Source organism: Callospermophilus lateralis, chromosome 2 (assembly GCF_048772815.1).
Source record: "Callospermophilus lateralis isolate mCalLat2 chromosome 2, mCalLat2.hap1, whole genome shotgun sequence".
Lineage (NCBI taxonomy): Eukaryota > Metazoa > Chordata > Mammalia > Rodentia > Sciuridae > Callospermophilus > Callospermophilus lateralis.
Window position 1 is genome coordinate 110,230,241 of NC_135306.1, and position 24,740 is coordinate 110,254,980.

At 53.2% G+C, this 24,740-nt stretch overlaps 1 protein-coding gene across 1 annotated transcript in view; it reads left to right on the forward strand.

Moving 5' to 3' along the window:
* The window catches only part of Dscaml1 (DS cell adhesion molecule like 1), a 319,280-nt gene that overhangs the window by 260,600 nt on the left and 33,940 nt on the right, over window positions 1–24,740 (forward strand). Inside the window, exons 12-16 of the mRNA XM_076843725.2 lie at window positions 13,751–13,950; window positions 14,439–14,535; window positions 15,367–15,495; window positions 21,983–22,150; window positions 22,991–23,061. Coding sequence (XP_076699840.1) covers window positions 13,751–13,950; window positions 14,439–14,535; window positions 15,367–15,495; window positions 21,983–22,150; window positions 22,991–23,061 — 665 coding nt within the window. The remainder of the gene's footprint in view (window positions 1–13,750; window positions 13,951–14,438; window positions 14,536–15,366; window positions 15,496–21,982; window positions 22,151–22,990; window positions 23,062–24,740) is intronic.

The window sequence follows — 24,740 nt, forward strand, 5'->3', positions numbered from 1 at the left end:
AGGGCTCTTTGTTTGGTTTGAGTTTTGATTTGTTTGTTTAGCAAAATGTCAGGCCAATTAAAATGAGATCCAAGAGCCTCAGCAAGCACACACCCCTGCAAGTCACAGGAAGTCAAGAGCGAGGAGACAGGCCAAACTCTCGTGGGAGTGGAGGATGGAAGGAGCCTTTGGACAGGAGTGGACCAGGTCACCTGCTAAGGCTGACCATGGGCAGGTACCAAGGTCTGGATGCAAAGCCTTAGAAAACACAACTGTAGCTGCTGACCGAGCTGGTCCTGATTCCCAGTTTGCCCAATGGAAACGCCTCTGTCAGATCCGAGTAGCACCTTCCTTAGACCTGGGTGACTGGGTCCCTGCTCCACCCACAGGGCAAGGAGTCTATGGATAAAGGAAATGGCCACCCAGAGCCCACAAATCCCTTTTGTGCTCTGGTACCCAGGAAATTCCCTCCCTGAACACCCCAAACTGCTTCCAGAGTTTCCAGGCCTCCCCCAAAGTCTGTCCTCCCCAACAGGCCCCGCCACCAGATGACCCTCCACCTGGTAGATGGAGCCAGGACGTTTGGATGGGCATGGCCCACACAAGGCCCCTTACGGCACCAATGATAAACTGAGACACAGAGAGGCCAAGAAATGGGCACAAGGCTTTCCTGTGTGATAGGTTCTGTCTCCTCACCAGAGTGAACCCTCCTGGGTCTGTGTGGGAATTCCCGCCCCTGGCACGCAGCATGGCACAGACCTCTGCCCACTTGGCATGGTGTGCCAGGGACTAAGCGACTGACTGGCCCCCTGGCCCACAGGACTGGCCTAGTAGCAGCTGGCACCGTAGTCCACCACCTGGGCTCTTCCCTTGGCCCTGTGAGCCGCTCTGACGGGGTGAGGAGTAGGGGGCTGGGTCTGCAAACAGTGGGAAGGAGGCAGGGACGCCCAGTGGTGCGCAGGGCACAGGGGCCGAGGCAGAAAGCTGAGCCGGCTGGCCCCCACCACAGCTGTGGAATTTAGGGGCTGTTACCTCCCTCTCCTCCCAGGTGATGGTCATTGGTCAACCTTACCTGCCCAGCCTCAGGGTGGCTGAGAGGACCCTGTGCTGGCCTATGCCAAGCCAGGGTGTCTGCTCGGCCAGCAGGGGCCTCCCCCCCGCTGCTGAAGGAGGAGGGAGGGGGAGAGGGAAGGAGGCACTGTGGTGATTTCCATGGCGATGATTATCTAGCTGGCTCTTTGGCCTTATTGATTTTCAGACTTCATGGAGTAAGGAACAACACTTTATCTCCTTCATCAAACAGAGGGGAGGAGAGAGGCCAGACAGGGCTTCTTAGCAGGCCAGGCTCCCCACTGCGCCTCCTTCAGAGGAGTCAGCAAACCTTCCAGAGCCCTGGCCAGGGCGTCTGCAGCCCTGTGCCTGCCCAGGCCAGCCCTAGCCACCGCAGGACCCTGGAAGGTCAAAACAAGTCGTTCACTTAGGGGACAGAAGGGCCTGAGCAGGGAGTGAGGAGCCGTTTCTCCTGCTGGTGTCCCCCACCGCACCCTAGGTAACTGAGACCCGCCACCCCCTCTCCCTGGGACTTGGTTTGCACCTCTGTTCAGGGGGGTCACAACCCTCCTGTCACTGTCCCTCACCCACTAAGCATTGACAGAACTCAACAAGTGGGTCACATTCTACTGAGCTGATGGTGGCCAGGAGCGGGTGCTCAGGCTGCAGCTCCGGCCATTCAGGGGGGTCACAGGAAAGGCGAAGATGAGTCTGAACCAACAAAACGTGGGCTCGCGCCTGCCTCGTGCCCCCAGCGTATCACTGGAGCTCCACAGCACATCCCAAACTAGCCCCAAAGAGGACTGTGTGCACAGGCTTTAAGGTAGAGCAAAACGTCTCCCTGTGGGACAGGCCCCCATCCCGCCCACGCCTTCTCATCTCCATAGCAACCAGGCCCAACAGGCAGGGGAGGCTTCACTGAAGAGATCAGTGAGAGGAACCTCGTGTGTCTGTCCCCAGGAGCCTCATCTGGGCCCCTCTCTCCCTCCTAGAGGCTTTGGGCCGGGGTGGTGTAAAGCACATTATCACCTGTCCCCCCTGAAATCCCCCCGACCACAGCACTGAGGAATTTCCAAGTGGATGTGGGCTTCAAGACATCCTTCAGGGCAGATCCGAGGGTAACAGCATTGTGTGCCTCGGGGTAGCAGTGCCAGTCCACACGCCCAGCAAGACAGCCGGGGCCATGGTTGGGTGGCCAGGTTTAGTAGGTAGGAAGATGCCAGCATGACAGAACCTCCAACCTGCCCTCCCTGGAGAGCCAGAGCTGCCCCCAGTGAGATCGACACCCATCTGACGGATGGGGCAGAATAAATTGTCCCGTCAGCCAAGCAGTGAGCATGGTGTTCCTGCGTGGCCCACAGGTCCAGCCCGTGTCAAGGTCTACTTTGCCTCTTTGCTCTTGTTGTTGACATCATATCACAGTCGAGATTTAGTCTGGCTCGTGGTTCTGGAGGCCCAAGGTCAAGGGGCCGGAACTGGTGATGATGGCCTTCCTACTGGCAAGGTCCCAAGGTGGAACAGGGCACTACATGGTGCGAGATGGGCAGATGTGCATGTGGGTGCACACGGGCTCACACAGGTGTGCCTGTGTGTTTGTCCTCTGGTCTCTCTTCTCATAAAGCCACCTGAGCTCAGTCACGGGGGATCCGCCTGACGACCTTATCCACTCCTGATGGTTCCCAAAGGCCCCCCCTCTAGACACCACAGTCGGATGAAGTTTCCACCCTCTTGAGTCCTCACAATGGGGTGAAACTCGAACACACGAACCCTTAGGACACACACCCAGACCTTACCCAAGCAGCCCACAAGGCAACAAGGCAAAATTAAACCACTGTCCTCTCCTCCAGGACAAAAGGCAAGGCCACGTGCTAAGTGTGGTGGCACTATCTGCATGGGACATTAGGTTAGAGAAGGAAAACCCCAGAATGAACAGACAGGGCAGAACTTCCTGGAGGCAGGAGACCATGAGTTGAGCCTGAAGGGTAGGTAGATTTGGATTGGCAGGGGAAGAAAGGAAGCCTCCAGGCAGAAGGACAGTCTGAGCAAAGGCCCTGGGGTGCGAAGCTCCCATGAGAGGTGGCAAGAAGAGCAAGCACCAAACCAGAAGGTGGCAGCTAGGGATGAGGGCCGAGGCTGGATGGGAGAACGGCACTGAAGTCTGGGCATGATGGACTAGGTAGTGGGAATGACAACAGGATCCTGAGCAGGAGAGGTGGAGAGGAAGCGGGACTCTAAAAGCCATTTTGAAGGAACAAATATCAGGCCTCGATGGGTAGACAGAGGAAGCCGGGAGAGTCAAGGGTTTGAGGCTGAGAGATGAGGAAGACAGGGTGGAGGCATGGAGAAGTGGCAGGATTGCTGTGGCCAAGAGATGACAGGGAACACCCTGAGGCAAGCAGACACTCTCCCTAGAGCTGAGCACTGGCCCGATGACCCCAAGGCCCCAACCCAGGTGATCCGCCACTCACATGTGACTGGCAGGTGTCCTGTCCTGAGCTGGGAACAGATTCCCCCAGAATTCCCCCAGATTCCCCTCTGGGCCTCTCAGTCTAGAGAACTGAGATGGGGCAGGGTTGCCCAGTTGGCGCACCATTCATCAGGTAGCTATGGAGCAGCTGCTCTGAGCCCCTCCCTGTACCCAGGGCTGCAGGGGGGATTAGGGGCAGGGCGGGGTGGTCTTTGCACACTCGGAGCTTCCTGCCTTCTGCCATCCAGGGGGCCCTTGGGGCCGGGAGTGGACGCAGATTAAATTCCCCACACAGCTAGGAGAACAAAGCCCACACCACCTGGCACCTTAGGAAGCCCTTCTGACTCCACAAAGCAGAGCCATGGCCACCCTCTCTGGGCACCAAGCACTGAGAACCTTCGGGACTTGCCAGACCCCTGCCTTGGTTTCCCCTCTACAGAAACAAAGTCCTGCAAGCTGGGTGGCCTACAACTTGAACCTGTTCTCTCACAGTTCTGGGAGTCTGAAGGCTGACATCCAGGTGTCTGTAGGGCCGTGTTCTCCTGAAGACTCCAGAGGAGGGCTCTCCTGGTGCTGCCGGAAGTCCTGAGCGTTCCTTGACCATAGACACATCACTCTGGACTCTGCCCCCATCGCCACAGGGCCATCTCCCTCTTCACATCCTCTGTGCACTTCTATGGCTGCTTTGGAGGTGCGACCGCTGAGCTGAGTAGTCATGCCAGAGACCTGTGGTCCGTGAAGCCTCAACGATTCACTATCTGGCCCTTTACGGAAAAGTTTGCTGACCCCATTCACAGTGATGGCCCTGAAGTACCTTCCCCAAGAGATCCAAGAGAGATGGCCCACCTCCTTCTGTTTCTGAAAGGATTCTAATGATCAGATGATCTTTTATCCCTAAAGCCTTTCTCCCTCCAGAGCTGTGGAGGGAGGGGTTTTAATGAGCTATTTCACGAACAGCACTAACCACAGCACACGCACATAATAAGCACCCAGTAAATGTTAGTTGTTATCATTCCCACCATTTTCCCAACATTCTCAGGGAAATAGAGGATGAGAAGCAGGCAGAAATCCCCATCCCCACCTTCACTTGAGAACAACCCCCCTCCCACTCCAGGAAGTGACTGGCCCCATTTTATAGCTGGACAAAGTAAGGCCAGCCAAGTCCAGCTGGGCCTACCATGCAGCAGGGACAGGTCTGTGGTCCAAGTCTCTGAGGTCCTGTGCTCCCCAGCCCTGTCCCCTTCACAGCTCTGTGGTCCTGCTAGTTCTGGTCCCTGAGTCCTCAGGCAGTGGACAGCCAGGGTCCCCTGAGCCCCCAGCTCCTCGGGCACCTCCCCACGGGCTCTCAGAGGCGAGGCTGATTGCTTCCATGCAATTTGAATTAATCTCATGCTTCAGGTGGAGCTTGGCTGATCAGGGGAGACAAGACGCCGAAGTGGGTGCAATCAAATTAACAACGCCACAGCCCTGGCTCTTTAAGAAGGGGAAAACAAAGCAGCCACCAGAAGGCCTCACCCCCAGCCTTTCCCAGGGGAAGCCCAGGCTGCCACCACCCAGGCTGAGCAAAGCCTCTCCCACCCACCCCAGGCCCAGCACCCCTCGTGCCCACGAGGCCCCTTTGTGACGGCTTATCTCACACAGCCAAACAGGCTCCCGTCCTTGTCAGGAGCTTGTTAACAAGGAGCAGAGACACAAGCCTTTGGGGGGAGAGAGGCGAGTGTGCTGGGCCGGGGAGAGGGGCCCACTCACCTCTCAGGGCTGCCTGTAATCCTTCCAGAAACAAAAGCAGTTGCGAGCCCAGCCAGGGGCTGCCTTCTCCCCTGACAAGGTGGGTTGGCAGAGCTCGCAGGCTTCAGGGCACCCGTTGTTTCCAGGAAAAGCCTCTTCCTAGGGCAAAGAAGAGGAGGTCCAGGAATGCGGTTCGGCAGACCAAAAGTGGCCTTTTTAACGAAAAGCTCTATGAGACTCCTGAAGAGATTTCAGTTAGGCTTCCAGAAGAACTTCCTGAGAAAGCAAAGACCCTTCCCTGGGGACAGTGAAGAATTCCAGGACTTTGCTGCCTTCTCCCAATCTGTTGGCTTTGGGGCTGACCCAGCTGGAGCAGGGGAAAGACCAGAAGGCAAGAAGAGGGTCCGTCCAGCCCTGTGGTGCTTCCCCCAGAGCACGTGAGAACCTCCTGGAGGTGGAGGTGGAGGGGCTCCTAAGGAATGCAGATGCCCAGGCCCACCCAGGACCCATTAGAGCAGAGCCTCTGCACGTGCCATCTGTGCCATAGTATCTCTCAAAACTTCCAGGTGGCTCTCATGTACAGCTGGGTCTGAGAACCTCCTCCACCCCCTACGCAGCTCGCCCAGATGAGAGAGCTTCACCCCTGGACCCCCAACTCCGGGGCCCATCCTTTATCCCCAAGCCAGCCTGCAGCTCTCTCGTGAGCTCGGCTCCGGCCCTCCCACTCCCTGGCACTTGCTCCAGTGTCTGTTGTCCTTTGACCAGTGTCACAGTGTGTGAGACCTCAGACACTCTGGGTCGGGCCCTGGCTCTGCTACTCACCAGCCATGTGACCTTGGACCATTTGCTTCTCTAAGCCTCAGTTTCCCCAGTATAAAGTGGGAATCAAAATAGGGTTATTGTGAGTGCTCAGTGCACCGGAGCATGTTTGAGAACTCAGAACAGTGTGCGGACGCAGCGAGTCCTGGGTAAGATCAACCTCGCGCTGTGTTAGCACACCGCGCCCGAGAACAGTAAGGACATGCCCTGTGGAAGGTGACTTTTCTGGCCTCTCACGCATGATGTCAGCCCCTCCCAACCACTGATGGTATCCTCCTCCTGCTCCCTCCATGTCCCCTTCCCACTCACACTGCTGTCTCCTCTGGGTATTCAACACAGAGCTTCCCTCCCTGGTGGTTTGGGGACTGTCAGAAACACCAGCTGAGCTCCCATCACCAAGGAAGAAAGGGAGGCAGACAGGCACCCAGGGAGCCTGGATTCCTGCCCCTACTCCTGCCCGGGACCCAGCCTGCCCACTCTAGTTTTCAGCCTCCCTCTGTACCTCTCCCAAGATTCATCCACAGCAGGGGGAAGGGAAAAATAGGCAAGAGAAGGCTGAGCTAAAACTAAAGAAAAAGGAGCTTGTGAATTGTCAGGGGACATGGGACTTGCTCTTCCTGCTGTTGTCACTAAGCTATGTAACCTCAGACAAATCACTTGACCTCTCTGAGCTTTCATTTCTTCATTGACGATGGCAGGGATAATAGGCCCTAGGCCACCTCCTCAACATAAATAAAGCTTGCTGCAAAAGTGCTTTTTAAACTGCAAGGAGCAGGCTCCTCCCTCTCAGGGGGTGGGACCGCAGAGGAAGGGGAAGCTGAGGAACAAGGGTCTACCTAGGCACAGGGTTCGTCATCCCCAGGGCAGAGTCTGGGGACCGGTTGGTGGGAAAGTGCGTGGCTGCTGGGGGTAAGTGAGGCGGCAGAGCTGTCTCATGGTCTTTTAAAAATCTATCAGCCTCTCACATCAAATTAAAATGTAAATAGCAGCTGGTCCGGGCAGGACCTCGGGGGTGACAGGAGCCGGCCTGCGAGTAATTTCACAGACGGGAACCGGTTACATCAGATTCTGACAACTGTCTTGTTTCTGAAATTGATTTCCTCTCCCCTCTGCTTGCCGCCCTGGGAGGACCTGGAGTGAGGGGAGGGGCGGTGCCTCCCCAGCCCTGCTGCCTTCGCTGGGGCTCCCACCAACAAGGCCCCACCCGTCAGAGGGGACAGAACCAGGAGGAAGAGACCAGGGATTTCTGCCACCTAAGGCAATGGCGGAGCCTGGTTGGCCAGTCCTCCCTGCCTTGGAGTGAGTGGACAGCAGCCCTGGGCAGGGTGTCTGGCGCGGGTGCTTGGGAGCCCCCTTTCCACGGACGGGAGCTGGTTCCCAGGCTGTGGCTGCAGCTGCCCTGGGAGGCTCACAGTCCCACCCTGGAGACAGGCACTGTGCCCTTAGGGCATGCCCCATGGGGGACTCCAGAGAGTGTCTGCTCGAAATGTGGGTGTCCCCGGTAGTCGCCTGGACACTGCTTTGCCCCTTGCCACAGTTTGGCCACTTGCAATGCAGAACACTGTGTGAAAAGCTGTCAAGCTCTAAATGAGACGGGCCTGCCTCACCCAGAGACTCACCGGGGACCTCGGAGACTCCCACCCCCCACCCAAGGGGAGGCTCACCAGCTCCTGTGCCCAGCCCCTCCAGCTCCCCAGGCCACAGGAAGTCCCCCTCCCCGACACCCAGCTTTGTACAGAGAAATTCATGTTCCCTGGTTGTTAATTGAGTCACATTGCAGGAGACAACCAAGTTGGCCTGGTTAAAGCCTCCTGCGTCCTGAGGGAGCTGCGTGCTGCCCGCTTGGCTGTCATCAGCATTTTCCATGCACGACTCAGCCCTGTGCTTACAGTCCCCTCCCACCCCCCAGCTGCCGTACCTGGGCCCCTAAGGCTGCAGTCCCTGCTATTCACCCCAGGAGTCACCTGCTGAGGCTGCCGGGCCACAGGGAGACCACAGCCAAATTCTGCTTCCCATCACCAGACCGTGTGGGGGGCAGGCGGGCAGACAGATGGCTGGCAACAGGCCTCCAGCCTCTGCGCCCACAGCTTACAGGCCAAGAACCACCTGCCCTGCCAGAAGCCTTGGTTTACTTGTGTGAAAAATGGGGATAATAACACTTACTCCTTATGGTTGGTGTTGGGAGGAATCCTTGAAAATAAGCCAAGAGGCAAAGGCATCCGGCTTGTTGCCCGCTCCATCCTGAGCATCACAGACACCAGGGAGGCCACAGAGCTATGCCGGGACCCAGGCTTCGGAGCAGGGGAGTAATCGCAGGCCTCCCTCAGCAGGGTTTGTGCACGTACGGTGCTTAGAGCACTGCGAGCCCACGGCCAACGCTCCGTAACACAGGGACTATAAAAGTGTATGTGTATGTGTGCACACACATGAGCGTGTAGAGGGAGGTGCCAGGGGTGTTGCCTTCGTGTGTGGGAACCGGTATTCATCACCTCGGGATATCGACCTGCAAGGTCGTTTGTGGGACGCTGCATGTGGGTTCATGGTAAGGGGGATGGCAGTGGAGATGGTTGTGTTCTGGGCACCGCCTCCATGTGCAAATGGGTGTCCGCCCATGAACACCTCCCAGGGAATCCTTGGAGACTTCCTTCAACCCAGAAAGTCTCCATACAGGGAAGACCCACGGTGCTCATTACTGCCGCTCAGTGGAACAGGGAGTCCTCGCTGCCCAGAGCAGAAGGCGAGGCCAGGGAAGAGGGAGAGGGGGGCCGGCACCTGCTGCCCTGGACTCAGCCGTGCAACAGCCAGGACGGCTGAGGCCCCCAATCAAGGGCACAGGAGAGGACCACAGACCTTGGAGGAGGGAGGGGCACGGTGGAGAGGTCTCGGTTCTAGTTTTCCGGTGGGAAGACTGTGGGGCAGGGAGAACAGAGGAGTGTTCCCTGCTGCTTGTCCAGGACAAGGGACTAAAGACCCCTATATGCCAGGAGATGGGTACCCTGAGTCACGGGGATCACTTTCCTAAACAGCCATTTCCCCAGGGCCATTACTCCTCTCCCTTGAGACCCAGACACCCCCAGGACCCAGAGACAAGGGCTTGGATCCAGGCCCCAGCTCTTCTCTTCCCTGGTCTTCCACCCCTGGTACAGAGAACTGCTGCCCCACACAGCAGTCCTTTCCCTAAACAGCAGGAACTACTAGAAAATTCCTCCTTGGGCCTAACAGGAGGCCCCCTCCCCTGCCTTGCCTATGACCCCCTCACTCCCTGCAGTCCCCACATTCCCAGATTCTAGAACCATGTGAAGTCCGTTCATCTTCCTGGCCAGACCTAGGTGGTCAATGTCTTCTGCCAAGGAGAGAGTCTAGAACAGGACAGAACATTTCACGGGCAGCCTGAGCTTATAACTGTTAGTCCTACAAATGGGAGGTAGGTCTGACTGCCTTGCCTTACCACCCACCATTAGTAGTGTGGCCACGGGTGTGGAGTACCCACCATTAGTAGTGTGGCCACGGGTGTGGAGTACCACCCTCTCCCAACTGGAGTTGGGTCGAGTTGGATTGGTTTTTTTAAGATAGAGTCTCACTACATTGCCCATGTTGGGCCTCAAATTCCTGAGCTCAAGTGATCTTCCCAGGTAGCTAGGACTTGAGGGTGTGTTCCAGCACACCTGGTTCCCCTTTTTTTTGGTTCTTTTTAGTTATACATGGCAGTAGAATCTGACGCTTGCTACCTTGAGTAAATCGCTTTCCTGGGCAAGCTCAGTTTCTCCATTTGTAAAGGGAAGGGTGGGTCAGTGTGGATGACCTATACCAGTGCCATTCAGCAGAGCCGTAGCAGAAGTCATACATGGAATTTCAAACCTTCCTGTTGTCCCATGTTCAAAACAGTAAAAAAGAAACAGGTATGATTAATGGGAATAGAAGATTAACTCAATCTCTCTAAAATATTAAAATGTAATCAATGTAAAAGATATTAATGAGACAGTTTACATTCTTTTTTTCTCTTCCCACATTTTAAAAATCCGGTGTCTAACACGTGCAGTGCAATCGGAGCAGCTAGGATCCCAGAGCCCCAAACCCACATTTGGCTGGAGAGCAGGTCTTCGTGCAGGTGCAATGACCCTGTGAAACAGTCTAGCCAGTGACATCTTCAGCCAGGAGCTAGGTGCCCACCGATGCATCTGATGCTTTCCCTGGACAGGAGCAGGCAGGAGAGCCTTGTGGGGGTGGCTGTGCAACCGGGCTTCTTGCCCGTGGTCGCGTGGCAGGCATTCTACATGAATACACTCGTTTCATCCTCACCACTGCTTTGTGGGGTGCAGAGGTGAACTTGTGGGGTGCAGAGATGGACTTAAATGTGACAGAGGCCACATAGTTGGTGCCAACAGAGCTAGAACTTTCAGGTCTGCTGGCCCCAAGCTCTTCCAGCTCTTCTGCAGAGCCTGCTCCCCTGAGCTAGTCACAAGCTACAGGGCAGTAAGGATAGCAGCTTGTAAAGAGAAGGTAGGAGCCTGCCCCAGGTTCCAAGTGGGGCTGTTATACAGGACTAAGGGACAAAGGATCTCTCGGGACCCTGCTGTCTCTCTCTCTATCCACATGTCTGTCTCTGAACAACCCTGAGAGGAAAGATAAGTTCCCTGAACTGGTACTAACATGTGTGGATACACAAGTTGTGCACTGCTCAAAGATCCACATCCTACGGGTGAGTGGGGTCTGAAATCTGGTTTCCATTGGCCAAGTTGTGTCTCCTGGCACCAGCTGCATCTACCAAGAGGGACCTTTATGCTTCCCACACAGGCCCTAGAGGTTGCTGCAGGCTGAGCTCGGAAAGCAGAACAGAGGTGCAAGTTTCTCACTCTGGTGCAGAGCTGTGAAGCCCTCCAACAGGGAAAGATTCTTCCTTCCCCTGCCCTTTCTCAGAGGCTGACCCCTGCTGAGGTGTGGCCCTCGCTCCACCCTCCTTTCTCTCTCTCTCTCTCTCTCTCTCTCTCTCTCACACACACACACACACACACACACACACACACTGCTCCACAGTCATTCCAGGAACAGGATTCTCCTCCCCAGAACAGGACAGCCTCAGGACCTAACCAACCCAGGGGTCAGATCCCAGGCCTTGGATGGCTCCTTGTAGGAAGAACAGAAACAGCCTTGTGCCTCCCCCCACACCCCAGCATCTCCATCCTCCAGTAAAAATGGAGGCATCTGCAATGCGAGGCCTGACTTGTTGACGTAAAACCTCACTCTATATTCCACCCAGGTTTATACGAGTGAATTATGCAAATCTTTGATGGAAAAATATTCCTCCGCACATCCTTGAGAGTGTAAAACCTTAGTCAATAATTCATACTCGGATGTCTCTGACTGCAGGCTTTTTCTTCATTATAACTTGCACCTCGTTATTTGTCTTTCACGTTTTATTGTATATCTTAGTGTAATGCTGTGCATTATAAAATTTATCTGCTTCATTATTTGATGAGCCGGGGCTAGGGAATGTGCTGGGACCTGGGGCCAAGGCCGGCCTCAACATCCTATCCCGCTTGACAACACAGCAGGGGGGGTGGCTGTCTGCATGGCATGACTTCAGGGAGCCAGAAAGGGCTCGTCATCCCCCGGCACCTGTTCCAAATGTCCCCCTTATCCCCTGGCTGCTGTCTCAGGTCAGACCCTTCCAGTCCTGTGGCTTCCTTCCTTTCTCCAAAGACTTATTTGTCCATAAAAATCAGATGTCCCTGGAGAGTCGGCTAGGAAGAACTCTGTCTGAGAAGGGCTTTAAAACTGGAGAGGAGAGAAATCCTGAGAATACTGGGAAGAAAGGGACAGCCACCGAGACAGAGCCAAGACATGATGCCAGGAAATAGGGGCAGAGCACCAGCTCTGAGCAGAGAGAAGACAGAGCCCCTTTTTGCTCCATTGCACAAGCAGACCAGCGACGGGGCTGTGGTGACAGGTCTCTGCTCTGTAGAACCCTGTGAGGAGGGCTCCTCTGCTGAATGTGAGGGTGGGAGGTGTCTGGGTTTTGCGGCCTAGGATGTGTTTCTGGACCACCCTCCCAGGACAAGAGCTACTGAGCACCTGCACTCTGAGCGGCAAGTTTTCCCAGAAAGGTGGTGAGGAAAAGGGAAGCCCAAGGATCACCCCCAGTCGCATCAGACCACTCACTTTCTGGGCCTGCCCTAGAGATGGCTGTCTCTGAGCCTTTGCTCAGGCAGTTCCCCTCCCTGGAGTGCCAGGCCTCTGTCCTCCTCATCTCGGGTCCTCAGGCATGCATGGTGCCCTTCGGCCAACTGCCATTCCTGACTCAGCCACTGGTTCCTTGCCTGTTCTCACCCTGGAATGTGACTCCCTGCCACCAGAGGCCATCTTCCTCCTGTTCAGTGACTCCCAAACCCAGCACAGGCCCTGGCACATAGTAGGTCTCAATGTATGCTTGTGAGACAGATGGATTGTGCCTTCCCAGATGCCCCCAGTCAAGAGAACTTCTCCTGAGCTGGGTGAGCGCTCATCACATGCCTCCAATGTGCACGCTGCCCCAGGCATTGGGTCTAGCTTCAGGAGGCAAGGACCCTGACTCATTGTCACATGTACCCCCAAGACCTGCAAGTTGTCTCATGACGGCCTAAGAGCTCAGTGCCTGTTGGTTGAGTTGCACAAAGGAAAGGGAACAGGACTCTGAGTGCTCCTGTCCTGTCTCCCCTGTCCCTCCCCTCCTCCTGTGGCTGGCCAGGTGCTCAGGCCCAGAGGAGGGACCAGTGGTTGACAAATGTCTATCAGGGCTTTGGAGGGGTGGATGACCAGCCTGGGTGGCTTTTTGGTGACTTTCTAGGACATGGGTCAGGGTGGGGTGAAGCTGAGACCTGTTAGTGTCGCTGAGGGTTGTCAGTTGCGGTGGTGCCATTCAAGGGCTTACCGTGGTATTTTGTTGGAAAGCTCAGGATGGAAATAAAGAAGCTTTAGATGTACAGACAAATGGAGACCCCAGGTTCAGAGCAGGGGTCTTGACCTGGTCCAGAGACCGCCCACAATTTGATTTGGTGAGACTGGCGAATTTGAGTTGGGGGTAGGGAGAGCACATCTTCTATTTTCTAGCCTCTAACTGAAATTTAGTATTTCCTGCCATTGCAAACATAGCCACAACCCACAGCAGTACAGTATGTGTGACTGTCACCAGTAGAAATCCACAGATATTTTCACATCAGATCGCATTTGTTGCAGACATCTCAAAATATCACTTGTGCTCATCTCTAGCACAAAAGCACAGTAAAATAAGACAGTAATTATAAGACCTACTGGTAGATCTTTTTTCATGAGTAATAGAGAAGCATGAATATGTGATATACAATATCCAAAGTCTGCTTTTTAATGTTTTTAATATTTACATAACCATATTTCTGTAATAACCAGTTTCCCTTTTAGTTCTATGTATGTTGTGCATGTAAAATAATTTTGAAACCAAGTCAACTGACATCACCAAAGGGGTCCAGGGAATGTAAGAAGTCCTGGTGACGAGGGAGCTATGCATCCCAGACATGGAAGCAAGGGTGACCAGGGACAGGCAAACAGGCTCCCCTACCAGGCTCTCACATTATCAGAACTTCTCCAGGGGCCTGGGGATGGGGCAGCTGTGGGCGGGGCTTCTGCAATACGTGCACCTCCCCCGGGATTGCTCCTGAGACCCTCATAGTGCCATGCCCCTCTTTCCCTCCCCAGTCCCAGCCATGATCACCTCCCACCCCAACACCACCATCGCCATCAAGGGCCACTCCAAGGAGCTGAACTGCACCGCACGTGGCGAGCGGCCAATCATCATCCGCTGGGAGAAAGGGGACACTGTCATTGACCCCGACAGAGTCATGCGCTATGCCATAGCCACCAAGGACAATGGCGATGAGGTTGTCTCCACGTTGAAGGTGAGAACCCAGCCCCAGGCCCCAAGGACCCTGACTCTCTGAAAGTGGGGAGCCCACCATGTCAAATCTGTATCCAGAGGAGGTAAATGGGGAGTCTGGGAGCCCTTCCCTACACCAAAATGTACCTAGCCGTTCCTGCCTATTTGTAGTCCCACCCAGGCATCTCTCTACCTCGGATCTCACCACATCCCTTTCTAACAATCCCACAGCCATCAGCTATGTGGGTTCTTCAGCCCTCCTTTCTGGAACCACTGGGCTCCCCTTCCTCTCCTAGAACCCTTGACCTTTTCCTCCCTGCATGGACCCCTCCACACTCCCTATCTTGGAACATTCTGGGAAGAGAAGCCCTTGACAAAGCCCCTCGTGGGTCCCCCTCCCAGAACAAGATATCCTTTGCTGATACCCCTGGAGTGGCCCCCTTCAGTTGCTGGACTCTAAAAGGCTCTCCCCATTTCCTCCCTCTCCTGCCCCTGCGGGCCATCTCCCAGCTCAAGCCAGCTGACCGTGGGGACTCTGTGTTCTTCAGTTGCCACGCCATCAACTCGTACGGGGAGGACAGGGGCTTGATCCAGCTCACCGTGCAAGGTGCTTTCCCTGCCCACCTTCCTGACGCATGTCTGCTCCCTAGGGGCCAGCAACCTGCAGCCAAGTCCACCTCAAAGAGCAGGGGGCAGCCAGGCATGGTGGCGCACTCCTATAATCCCAGCAGCTCAGAAGGCTGAGGCAGGAGGATCGTGAGTTCAAAAGCCAGGCTCAGCTACTTAGTAAGGCCCTAAGCAACTCAGCGAGACTCTGTTTCCAAATAAAATATAAAAAGGGCCAGGGATGTGGCTCAGTGGTTAAGCCCCCCTGGGTTCAATCCCTAGTACCAAGGAAAAAAGAAAAGCAGGGAAGCATCTCCAGCACCATGGTGGGGGATGACAGGAAACGGCCTTTGTGGGAAAGCTTCCTGCCCCTTCCCTCCAGCCCAAAGTAGGGAGATAGGACCTTTGCAGGCACCTCAGAAGCACCCACTTGCAGGGGCTGCAGCCCCTTCAGAATCGATGGGTTCCTGGTTCCAGGAGGGGTTAGGGACCTGGTTTCTGGGAACATGCCCCTAGAGGAAGTGCAGGAAGGAAAACTCAAGAAAAGTTGGGAGCTCTGCATGGGATGGGGGATGAGGGGAGCAGCCCTCAGCTCTGAGGAATCCCTGAAAAAGGGTCTGCCCTTTCCCGGGCCAAGGCAAAGAGGCCTCAAGGCAGGAGACCAAACCTGGCTTCTCAGCCTCTGAGCCCAGCTGCTGGCCTTCCCCAGCTCCAGGGTCCCTGGTTAGACCACTAATGACATCACCCCCAGGCGGAATCTGGAGGCCAATCTCCCTGCTTAGGGCCAATCTGCTGCCATCCTCACTTCTATCCCTTCCCTGCTGCACTCCAGAGCCCCCTGACCCCCCTGAGCTGGAGATCCGGGAGGTGAAGGCCCGGAGCATGAACCTGCGATGGACCCAGCGATTCGATGGGAACAGCATCATTACAGGCTTTGACATTGAATACAAGAACAAATCAGGTAGGTGCCCCAGTCAGGGAGCGTGGCCTACCATGGCCCCATGTCACACACCCTGCCTCTACCCCTCTTGTGGGACAGCCCCTGGCAAGTGGCCACTTAAGGCAGATACACCAGTACCATCCAGTGCACAAGTGCCTGTGGTCTCTGAAGGGAGGGACACTTATCAGGCTAGAAACCCCAGGCGATGGGGAAGTTGTCCCCAAGGAAACACTCTCAAGGGTGATCTAATTTAAAACAATTTAAAAGTACTAGGCCAAGGCTGTGGGCTGTGTCTTTGGGGCGTAAGGTTTGCCAGGTCACCTGGGTACTCCTGGTTTTGGGTGATGAGGGTGATTGGAGGTCAGAAAGCAGGTCCTTCCTAAGAACGGGTCATAGGGATCTATAGTCTCTGGAAATGCTTGGATCTAAGTTTCCTGCTCCCAGAACTCTTCCAGAACCCTTTCTCAGGCCCAGCTGGCTCTATGGGGTACAGGGGGGCAGACATTCTGTGTCTGGAGAAACCATGGTGGGTCCCACTGTCGGGAGGCAGGAAAGGCAAGGCAGTGCCTCAGAGGGCACCTGTGTGGCTTCAAGGTAGGAGAAAAAAGCCCTTCTCATTCTGGATCTTTGTAGACATTTTTGAACTCAAAACAACTAGTCCATGTTAACTTCTCAAAATAATTTTAAAAGGGAACACAGGAAGAGTCTGTAGAGCCCATCCTCCCTTGTCCCCCCCACCCCGCCTGCCAACTCCCACTCATCTATTGGTTCTTAGCTTTGAGCTCAACCCCTCCCCCTCTGCTCCTCCCCCATGCTGCCCTGCTGCCCACTCCCCCTCCACTGACCCCTCTAATGTGTGGGAAACTTTCCTGGGGCTCTGCTCAGCAGGGTGTACTGAGAACATCACACATCTGAGGAGAAATACAGAGGAGAGACAGCCGGGCAAGACCTATTCTCACACGTCTCTCCCTCTGGACCCCCAAAGGAAGAGGAACTGCCATCGCCCACCCCAGAGCAAGGAGTGGCAGGAGGGACAGGCAGGGAGGGGGTGTGGAAAGCTCAGTGGCACACTCCTCCTCCCACAATGGCTTTGCACCATTAAAGGAAAAACTCACAGGATACCAGGCCCTGCAAAGGTGGCTGGTCTTTTCCTCTACCTTGGAGCCCAGTCTGCTCCAGAACAGCCCACCCAGATGGGCGTCTGTCACATCCTGGCATTTAGGAGCAGGGGGCCTGTGAGAACTGCAGCGTGTTGCCATTGGATGCAGGCAGAGGCCATGGGCACAGCTCAGCTTCCCCATCTGCAGAGTGGGAGCAGAATGCCTCCTCACGAGGCTGCTTGGGAATTAAAGAGAAAGAGTGAGCCTTTAATAAATGTGAGCTCTTCTCTCCCTTCTAATTCAAATACCTCATGCGGCAATTTAGAGTCCTGTGGGACTTGCAGGCTGAAATATATGTCTGTCAGTCAGCCACATGTACCGAGTGCCAATATATTTTTTTTGCAGAATCATGCACCAGACATGTGGCAGGGAAAGGAAAAGAAATAGGAGAGAGAATATTGCCCTTGGAGCACACGATGAAGTTGGAGGGAGAAAGCACACACATGCACACACACACGCACACACACGCACACACTTTCAGAACCATTACACAGCACTATTCCATCAAGCCAAACACACCACAACCATATTACGTGAAACCTGCAGAAGGTATCCAAGGGAACAGAAGGATGACTCAAAGGAAGGAGGGGGTGCGGGTGCGGGTGTGTGGCGCGTCTGCGACTCCCTGCACCTGTGGAAGGAGACTCATCTCCAGAACCAAAGTCTTGGCTTGACCAAGTGAGCTGTGTGACCTCCAGCAAGTGCTCAACATCTTCAGGCATCTCTTTATTTATAAAACAGAGACAGGGACACTTCATTGGCACAATGGTTGTGAGGATGAGGGTGAGAGTGATGTCCTATGTAGAAATGCCTGGCATGGAACCTGGCCCATCGGAACCTTCCCTGTGTTCTGGTTGTGTGCCTCCATCCCCCTCCCACTCTGCCTCCTGCCCCCCCGACCACGCCCATCCTGGATCCTGACCCCCTCTCTGCCCTCCCCTTGCTTTTGCTGGGTTTTCTGCTACGTTGCTCATTGTGCTAATTTTCCAAGGGAAATTACCAAGTCTGCCCTTTCTAAGCCATCCCACTCATGCTGACTTCTGCAGGCCCCAGGCAGCAGAGTAATAATACATGAATGCTGAATGATAAATAGCACCGTCCACACAAATCTATCAGATGGCGCTGTGCAGATTTAAAATGCAGACACTACATTTTGCCCCTATTTGCCAAGCAAGGAGCAGGGGTGTGTTGTCTGAGGATGGCCTTCCAAACCCAGAAGGCTGGCTTGGGGGCTCTTCTGGCCCTGGTTCCAGGAGCCAGCTTGGTGTGGCATGTCATTGTGTAGGAATTGGAGTGTGGCCGGTGCTGGGATGCTATGAGCTGCTATTGTGACCCAGGGAACTTGTCTCTGGGCTGCAGAGAGATTGCCACGGGGGGCTCAGAACCATGGTGCAAGGAGAAAATCAGAGATGCAGAATGGATTTGTTTCCTCAGCTCGGGCAGCTAAATGCTCCAGATGTGGCTTTCTTCCAAGATGCTCCCCCTCTACAGCGAATGTGTTTCCTGAAAATCCAGACTCCAGGTCCCCTCTCAGCAAGCAGCCCACAGAGCAGAAGGCGCTGACATCTCCCCAGCCACATCCTTAGTTTTTAAGAAGAATATTTTGCATCATAAACCCTTTGATGAAGAAAGAGAGAGAGAACCCTTAATGAAATATGTTAATTTGGGAAAGCCAGGCTCATATGAAAGGGAATATTAAAAGAGACGATATTCACCAGAGCCAGCTCAGTACCCTGAGAGAGCTGGAGAGGAAAGAGAAGAAGATAGGGCCCCCAGTTCAGCTCTTCAGAGTCAGGGAGATGGCAGTGATCAAGTAAGGAAAATCAGCAAGAGCCCTCCAGATTTGACTCCGATGCATAGCCTGGAAGGGTTGTGGGGAGAGAGTTGTTTTGTGCCAACATCAAAGAAGATTTGGGCCTACAAGGGCAATTCCACCTACAAACTACTGGTAAAAGCAGGAGAGGAGAAAAGGAACCACTCCTCAGCTCCCCCCACCTCCCTGTGATTGGCAGCTGAGTGAGGCAAAAGGCAAGGGGTGTCCAGTGTGACCACAACATGCAGAGGAACTCCACGTTCAAAATAAAGGACAAGGGGCTGGAGTTGTGGCTCAGCAGTAGAGCGCGAGCCTCACATATGTGAAGCACTGGGTTCTATCCTCAGGACCACATAAAAATAAATAAACAAAATAAAATAAAGGTATTGTGTCCATCTACAACACACACACACACACACACACACACACACATATATATATATGTATATATATATGTGTGTGTGTGTGTGTGTGTGTGTGTGTGTGTAAAGGACAAAAAAAGTAACTGATTTAAAACCAACAACAGGTGTGAAGTGCCCAGCACTTGCAAGGATAGGACCAACATTTTAGACCCAGTTCCTGCCTTCAGGGAGCTCAGCTTGTCCTTGGGCAGTGGCCACAGGAACAGTGAGTCCTGGGAAGAGGATACTGTCAACAAAGAGGGCTTTAAATTCTGTAAAGTTCAGAGAAGAAGAGTGATGAGGTGGGAAGGGGAGCATGAGCCACTTGCTGCAGAGCTTCCAAAATGTCACAGAATGTTGCTTCATCCTAACAGCAAGGGGAAAGGACTGAAGAGTTTTATGCGAGGGGCAGCATTGTCACTTGGGTTTTGAGAGGACTTCTTTCAGCAACAGGTGGAGTGCTTGCCCCGGGAGTGGAGCTCTGCCATGTTTGCAGAATGAATGATGGCTGCAGTGTCCAAAACAGATGGACGGGAAGGGGGCATAGAGTGGACGCTGGGAGGCTGGCAAGGAGGCCATTTCCCTGATCCACGTGAGGGAGGATGTGACTTGGCCACATCTCAAGAGGGATGAGTTGGATAGAGTATGTCCGAGAGTTACATGGGACACAAAGGTCATTGGGCATGATAGCAAGGAAGAAAGAGGGAAGAGTCAAGAATAACACCTCTCTCTGGCACGCAAGACAGACCGTGGCACCATCCCAAGCCAGGAAAGAGATGGGCTGACCAGATATACGGTCAAGAGCTATGTCCTGGACATGTTGAGTTTGAGGTGCCTTTGAAGCTTCTAAGGGGTCAAGTTAAATAGTGGGCTATAAGAGGCTGGAGTTCAAAGGAGAAGCCAGGGATGGACAGTGGTCAGGGAGCTATAGAAGCATGTGTGGGAAATGTGACAGACCCTAGGGAAGAGGTGAGGATGGAACCTGGAAGAACCCTCACCACCCATGACAGAGAAGGCACAGCTGCCAAAGGACAGAGAAAAACCGACCCACGATAAGTCAAAAACCAGAGAGCTTTATTAGGAAACCAAGGGAAGACTGTTTCAAGATAAAGGGAGACACACAAGTGACAGCTGAGAGGCCAAATGGGAAGTGGGGTTTGCCCCTTGGAGATACAGCATCGACGTCATAGGAGGGTGTGAGGTGTAAACGGCGAACATTTAAATTGTCCATCCCCCGTCCCTCTGCTGCCTGGTAAATGTTACTGCCTCTTCTCCTCAGCCCCCATGAGTCTCCTCCCTCCGCCCGCACTCATCAAATATGAATGCACTGACTTCTGATCACTCTCGCACTCCTCTAAACACGGGCAAATCAAATGTGATTTGTGAGCTGGCACCAGCTCCCAGGATGCCACAGAGAGAAATGAGCACCTGCCTCCACATTGCTAGTCCGTATCATCCCGAACCAAAGAGGTGCCCGCAGCAGGTAGGAGACTGCATATTTGCAATTCTGGCTTAACCTGTCAGCCACAGAGTGACTCTCTGGGTGGCTGGGGTGTTTTTAAAAGACAAGAAGAAAATAATTTGTTTTCGAGCATCAGCAGCCTGCCATTTTGTTCCTTTGGCTCATGCAACCAAAGAATTAAATGCAAAACTACAGATGGGAGCTGGGCCTGTGCCCTTCACAGATGTCAAGCCTGTGCAGCTGAGAGCCGTGTTTCAAAAACATCAAGACCTCAGTTAACCAGAATTGGTGGTGGGGGTGGATATTACTCTCCTGTTTTATCAGCGTTTTAAAACTTCTTTTTAAAAATATCTGTCTAGGGCTGGGGATGTGGCTCAAGCAATAACGCACTCACCTGGCATGCGTGGGACACTGGGTTCGATAATCAGCACCACATAAAAATAAAATAAAGATGTTGTGTCCACCAAAAACTGAAAAATAAATATTAAAAAATTCTCTCTCTCTCTCTCTCTCTCTCTCTCTCTCTCTCTCTCTCTCTCTCCTCTCTCTCTTTAAAAAAAATCTGTCTAGAAGGTGCTGGCTTCCTTCACTGGATTAGGAATTAAACTACAGTGAACACAATTTAATCTTTTCTATTGAGAATTTTTCAGGGTACTGCACTGTGGATTTAAAAGGTGTAGAAAATTAGACTAAATAGTGACATCCAGACATGCCCTGGAAACATATTTAAGCCCTACTATCAACTTTTTTCCTTGTGCTTTATTTTTTTTTATTCTTTTTTTCTTTTCTTTTCTTTCCTTTTGAAAATCAAGTGCCAAAAGAGGCATCTGGTTAAGAATTTTGAGCTGGGAAGGCCCTAGCTGAGCCATCACGGTGACTGTAGCCCCTTCTCGTTTTCCCCTGGAATCCCCTGGTAGGTGTGTATCAAGCATATATTGAATGAATGACTGGGATTCCTCTGGAGATGCAGGATGTTTACAGTCACGGGATCCCTGAGTGGCACTTATCTGGTATTTTCCACGTTCTACAATTTTGCTAAACATTAGCCCTGGAATGGACTGCAAGTCCCCTTGGATGAATCATGAACATGTTAATCCCTTTGTTAGTCCCTGATCCAAAAGACTCAGTGATCTTTCCTTTATCGCTGGTGCAGGAAAGAGGGTGAGGTTGGGGCTGGGGATTTCTGTCTTATCCCCTCCAACCCTGACATATAACACTCAAGACAGTAGCCTCACAAACACACAAGGAAGCACACAAAGAGAAGCAGGAAGGGGGACAGGACTTGGTTTCCTCCTCTGCACAAGGCAGTTGAGAGGATGGGATGTCTCTCAGGTGAAACTGAGAGGCCCAGGAAGAAAAGCACTGGGCAATCAGATTCTCAGGGATCAGAGCAAATGGTGATCTTGGCAGGGACCTTGAGAAACATCTTGTCAGACCCTGTCTGAGTTTAGCTCACGAGCTGGCCAGTTCTAGAAGAGAGTCTGGCTTCTCCTGATATGGAGCCTCCTGGGACCGACTCCTTATTCTCCCTGTGGAGTTAAGGCCTGTGTCCCCCTCTGCAGTCCGTGTGAGCCAGAATCCAAGTTGAGACTGGGATGGGCTGATGCTTGAGGCTGGGGAGGGGTCCTGAAGTTTGCCTGGCCGTGGTTGGAAATGGGTGTCTTCTCTACAGATTCCTGGGACTTCAAGCAGTCGACACGCAACATCTCCCCCACCATCAATCAGGCCAACATCGTGGACCTGCACCCAGCGTCCGTGTACAGCATTCGCATGTACTCCTTCAACAAGATCGGCCGCAGCGAGCCAAGCAAGGAGCTCACCGTCAGCACCGAGGAGGCTGGTGAGCACCATATCCTGCCTCCCCTGCCCATGGTTTGGGGGATCAGGGACACCAGGGGCCCCCACCAACCTTGTCCATTGCCAGTAAGCATGTGGTAGGAAGAAGGGAAAAAAGAAGCTAGGCGTGGTGGTATACACCTATAATCCCAGCTACTCAGGAGGCTGAGGCAGTAGGATCACAAGTTCAAAGACAGCTTGGGCAACTTAGGGAGATCCTATCTCATAATAAAAAATAAAAAGAACTAGGGATTGGCTGGGGTTGTGGCTCCGTGGTAGAGCTACTGGTAGACTAGCATATGCCAGGTCCTGGGTGCAATCCCCAGTAACAGAAAGAAAGGAAAAAAATGGCGGAGAGAGATCCCAGCCTTATCCCTTGGAATAATTGGTGTCTTGTTTTATCTGTTTCATTTTCTGGGTGCAGCTCTAGATGTTGCTTTGGGGAGCTGTCCATGGTTCTATCCCCTCTCCCCTGGCCCCAGTCTATGTGGAAAAGACAGATGTTCTGCACCTGCAGAGGATGCAGGGGTCCTAGGCCCCTAGATCATTTTCTGTGGCCTTTGTCATGAAGTTTTAATAAAAAATTAAACAAGATCTCTCCTGCTATATATTCTTTCATTTGTTATTGTGAAATAAAATAATGCAGAAAAGCTCATAAAGCATATATGTGCACTGTGACAGATGACCATAAAGTAAAACAGCATCTCCAGTACTAGCAGCATGAGGAGCTCGTGAGCTTCTCCTTCCTCCCAGTGCTCCTCCAGCTCAGGAGGGTGCGAGTAAGGGCATGGGACCCTCCTCTGCTAAGACTAGACTCATAATTTTGCTTTGTCTGCACCCCCAGCTCCTGATGGGCCCCCCATGGATGTCACCTTGCAGCCAGTGACCTCACAGAGTATCCAAGTGACCTGGAAGGTGAGTGAAACACCATCTTGTCTCTTGGCTGCTTGATCCAGGACTGAAACCCCAGCAGGCTTGCTAGTCTCTAGTTTCATATAATGTTCGCGCCTTTTTTTTTTTTTTTTTTTCACTCAACACAGTGAATTTGGGGGGAGCATGAAGGTAGCTTTAGGACCTAGGAGGGTAAAGAGCAGGTCCCCCCACCAATCCCCACTCCCACCACCCCTGGCTCTCTGGTGGAGAGCCGTGCCTGGAGTGGGGTTAAGAACTCAGCAAAGCCAGGGAGGCGGGGAAAGAGTTCTCCCCCATGCCGGCCCAGCCTCAAACCCCATGTGTGGGGAAAAGGTAGCAATTGGATTTGATTTGGTGTAAGTTTCCCCTCTATAACAACAGGATGAATAACTGCCCTCCCTCTGTGGCTAGGGAAGTGGCAGGGAGAAGACACCAGTGTGTGCTGCAGCCATTTCTAAGGGGCTGAGACCTGTAAGATCTAGGGCTGGCTGAAACATCTGTCACTCAAGAAACCTTAGAAGAGACTCCACAGCTGGGCAGGGACAAAGGAAGAACCAAGAGGTGCTTCCCTGGGCAGCTCTGGCCCTATCACAACTTCTGCATGTGCACAGATAGGTCAGCAACCCCATGGCTTCCCAGTCCATTGTGTCTTCCAGTCCCCAAGCATTTGCTCTTACACAGAGTTGCCTGACCCTCTCTCTGTCGCTGTGGGGTGACCAGAGGAAGTATTTTCATCCCCATCCATCAGAGGAGGCCATGGGCTCAGATGCGAGGTGACTTGCCTGTGGCTGTTCTAGTAGAGACAGTTATAGTATATACACACACGTACTTTGGAACCCCACCCCATCTCCCCACTGTAGCCCACCACAGAGAGTTCTGGAACAGAGAGCCTTTCTTAGGGCCCATCTTTCCTCTTCTTAAAGCAGTCCCGTCTCAACAGTGGGCCTTGGAGGTAATCTCATCTTCTTGGGGGTTGGGGCGGTAGCCCAAGGTCACTGTCTGACTTCAACTACTGATAGGAAATCCAGGTATAGTAGTTCTTCTTTTCAGGAGGGTAGGCTTGGGAATGGGAGAGTCAGAAGGGCCTAGTGACTCTCCCCTAAAAAGACAAGGCATACACACGTGGTACTTGCATACATGGGTGCAAAGCAGCAGCAGCAACAGGCTTGTTCCCTCCCCGGCCAGAGGAGTGGCCAGGAGGACAATGCATAGGGTGGAACTGGGTCATTGGACATCCCTGAGGACCCCGGGAAATCCCTGGAGCCATGGTTCCCCTCCAGATTCAGATCTGGGCTTCAGGGCTTTTCTTAGAAACTGAGGTGAAGCACGGAATCCAGTCCCCCAGTCTCCTCTGCATCCTGGCTCTGGGCCCATCTCTTGAGAAGGCGCTGAGAGAGCTGAGACGTGGAGGTGGGGAACAAATAGCTACGTAAAACACTGAGACATTTGGCTATAACGCTCTGACCCGAAGGTCGATAAAAATTTAGAATCAGATTTATTTCTCCAAAGTCTCATAATGAAAAATAAAATTGATTAGAAAGTTAGAACTTCAGAATGAACCAGCTGGTCAATAAATTTTGGGACTGACTTCTCAGGGAATTTTTTTTTTAACACCAAGAAACAGATTAATGAAAAATAAAGATTCACTTGAAAGATAAGTCACTTCATTTTAAGACTCTTTC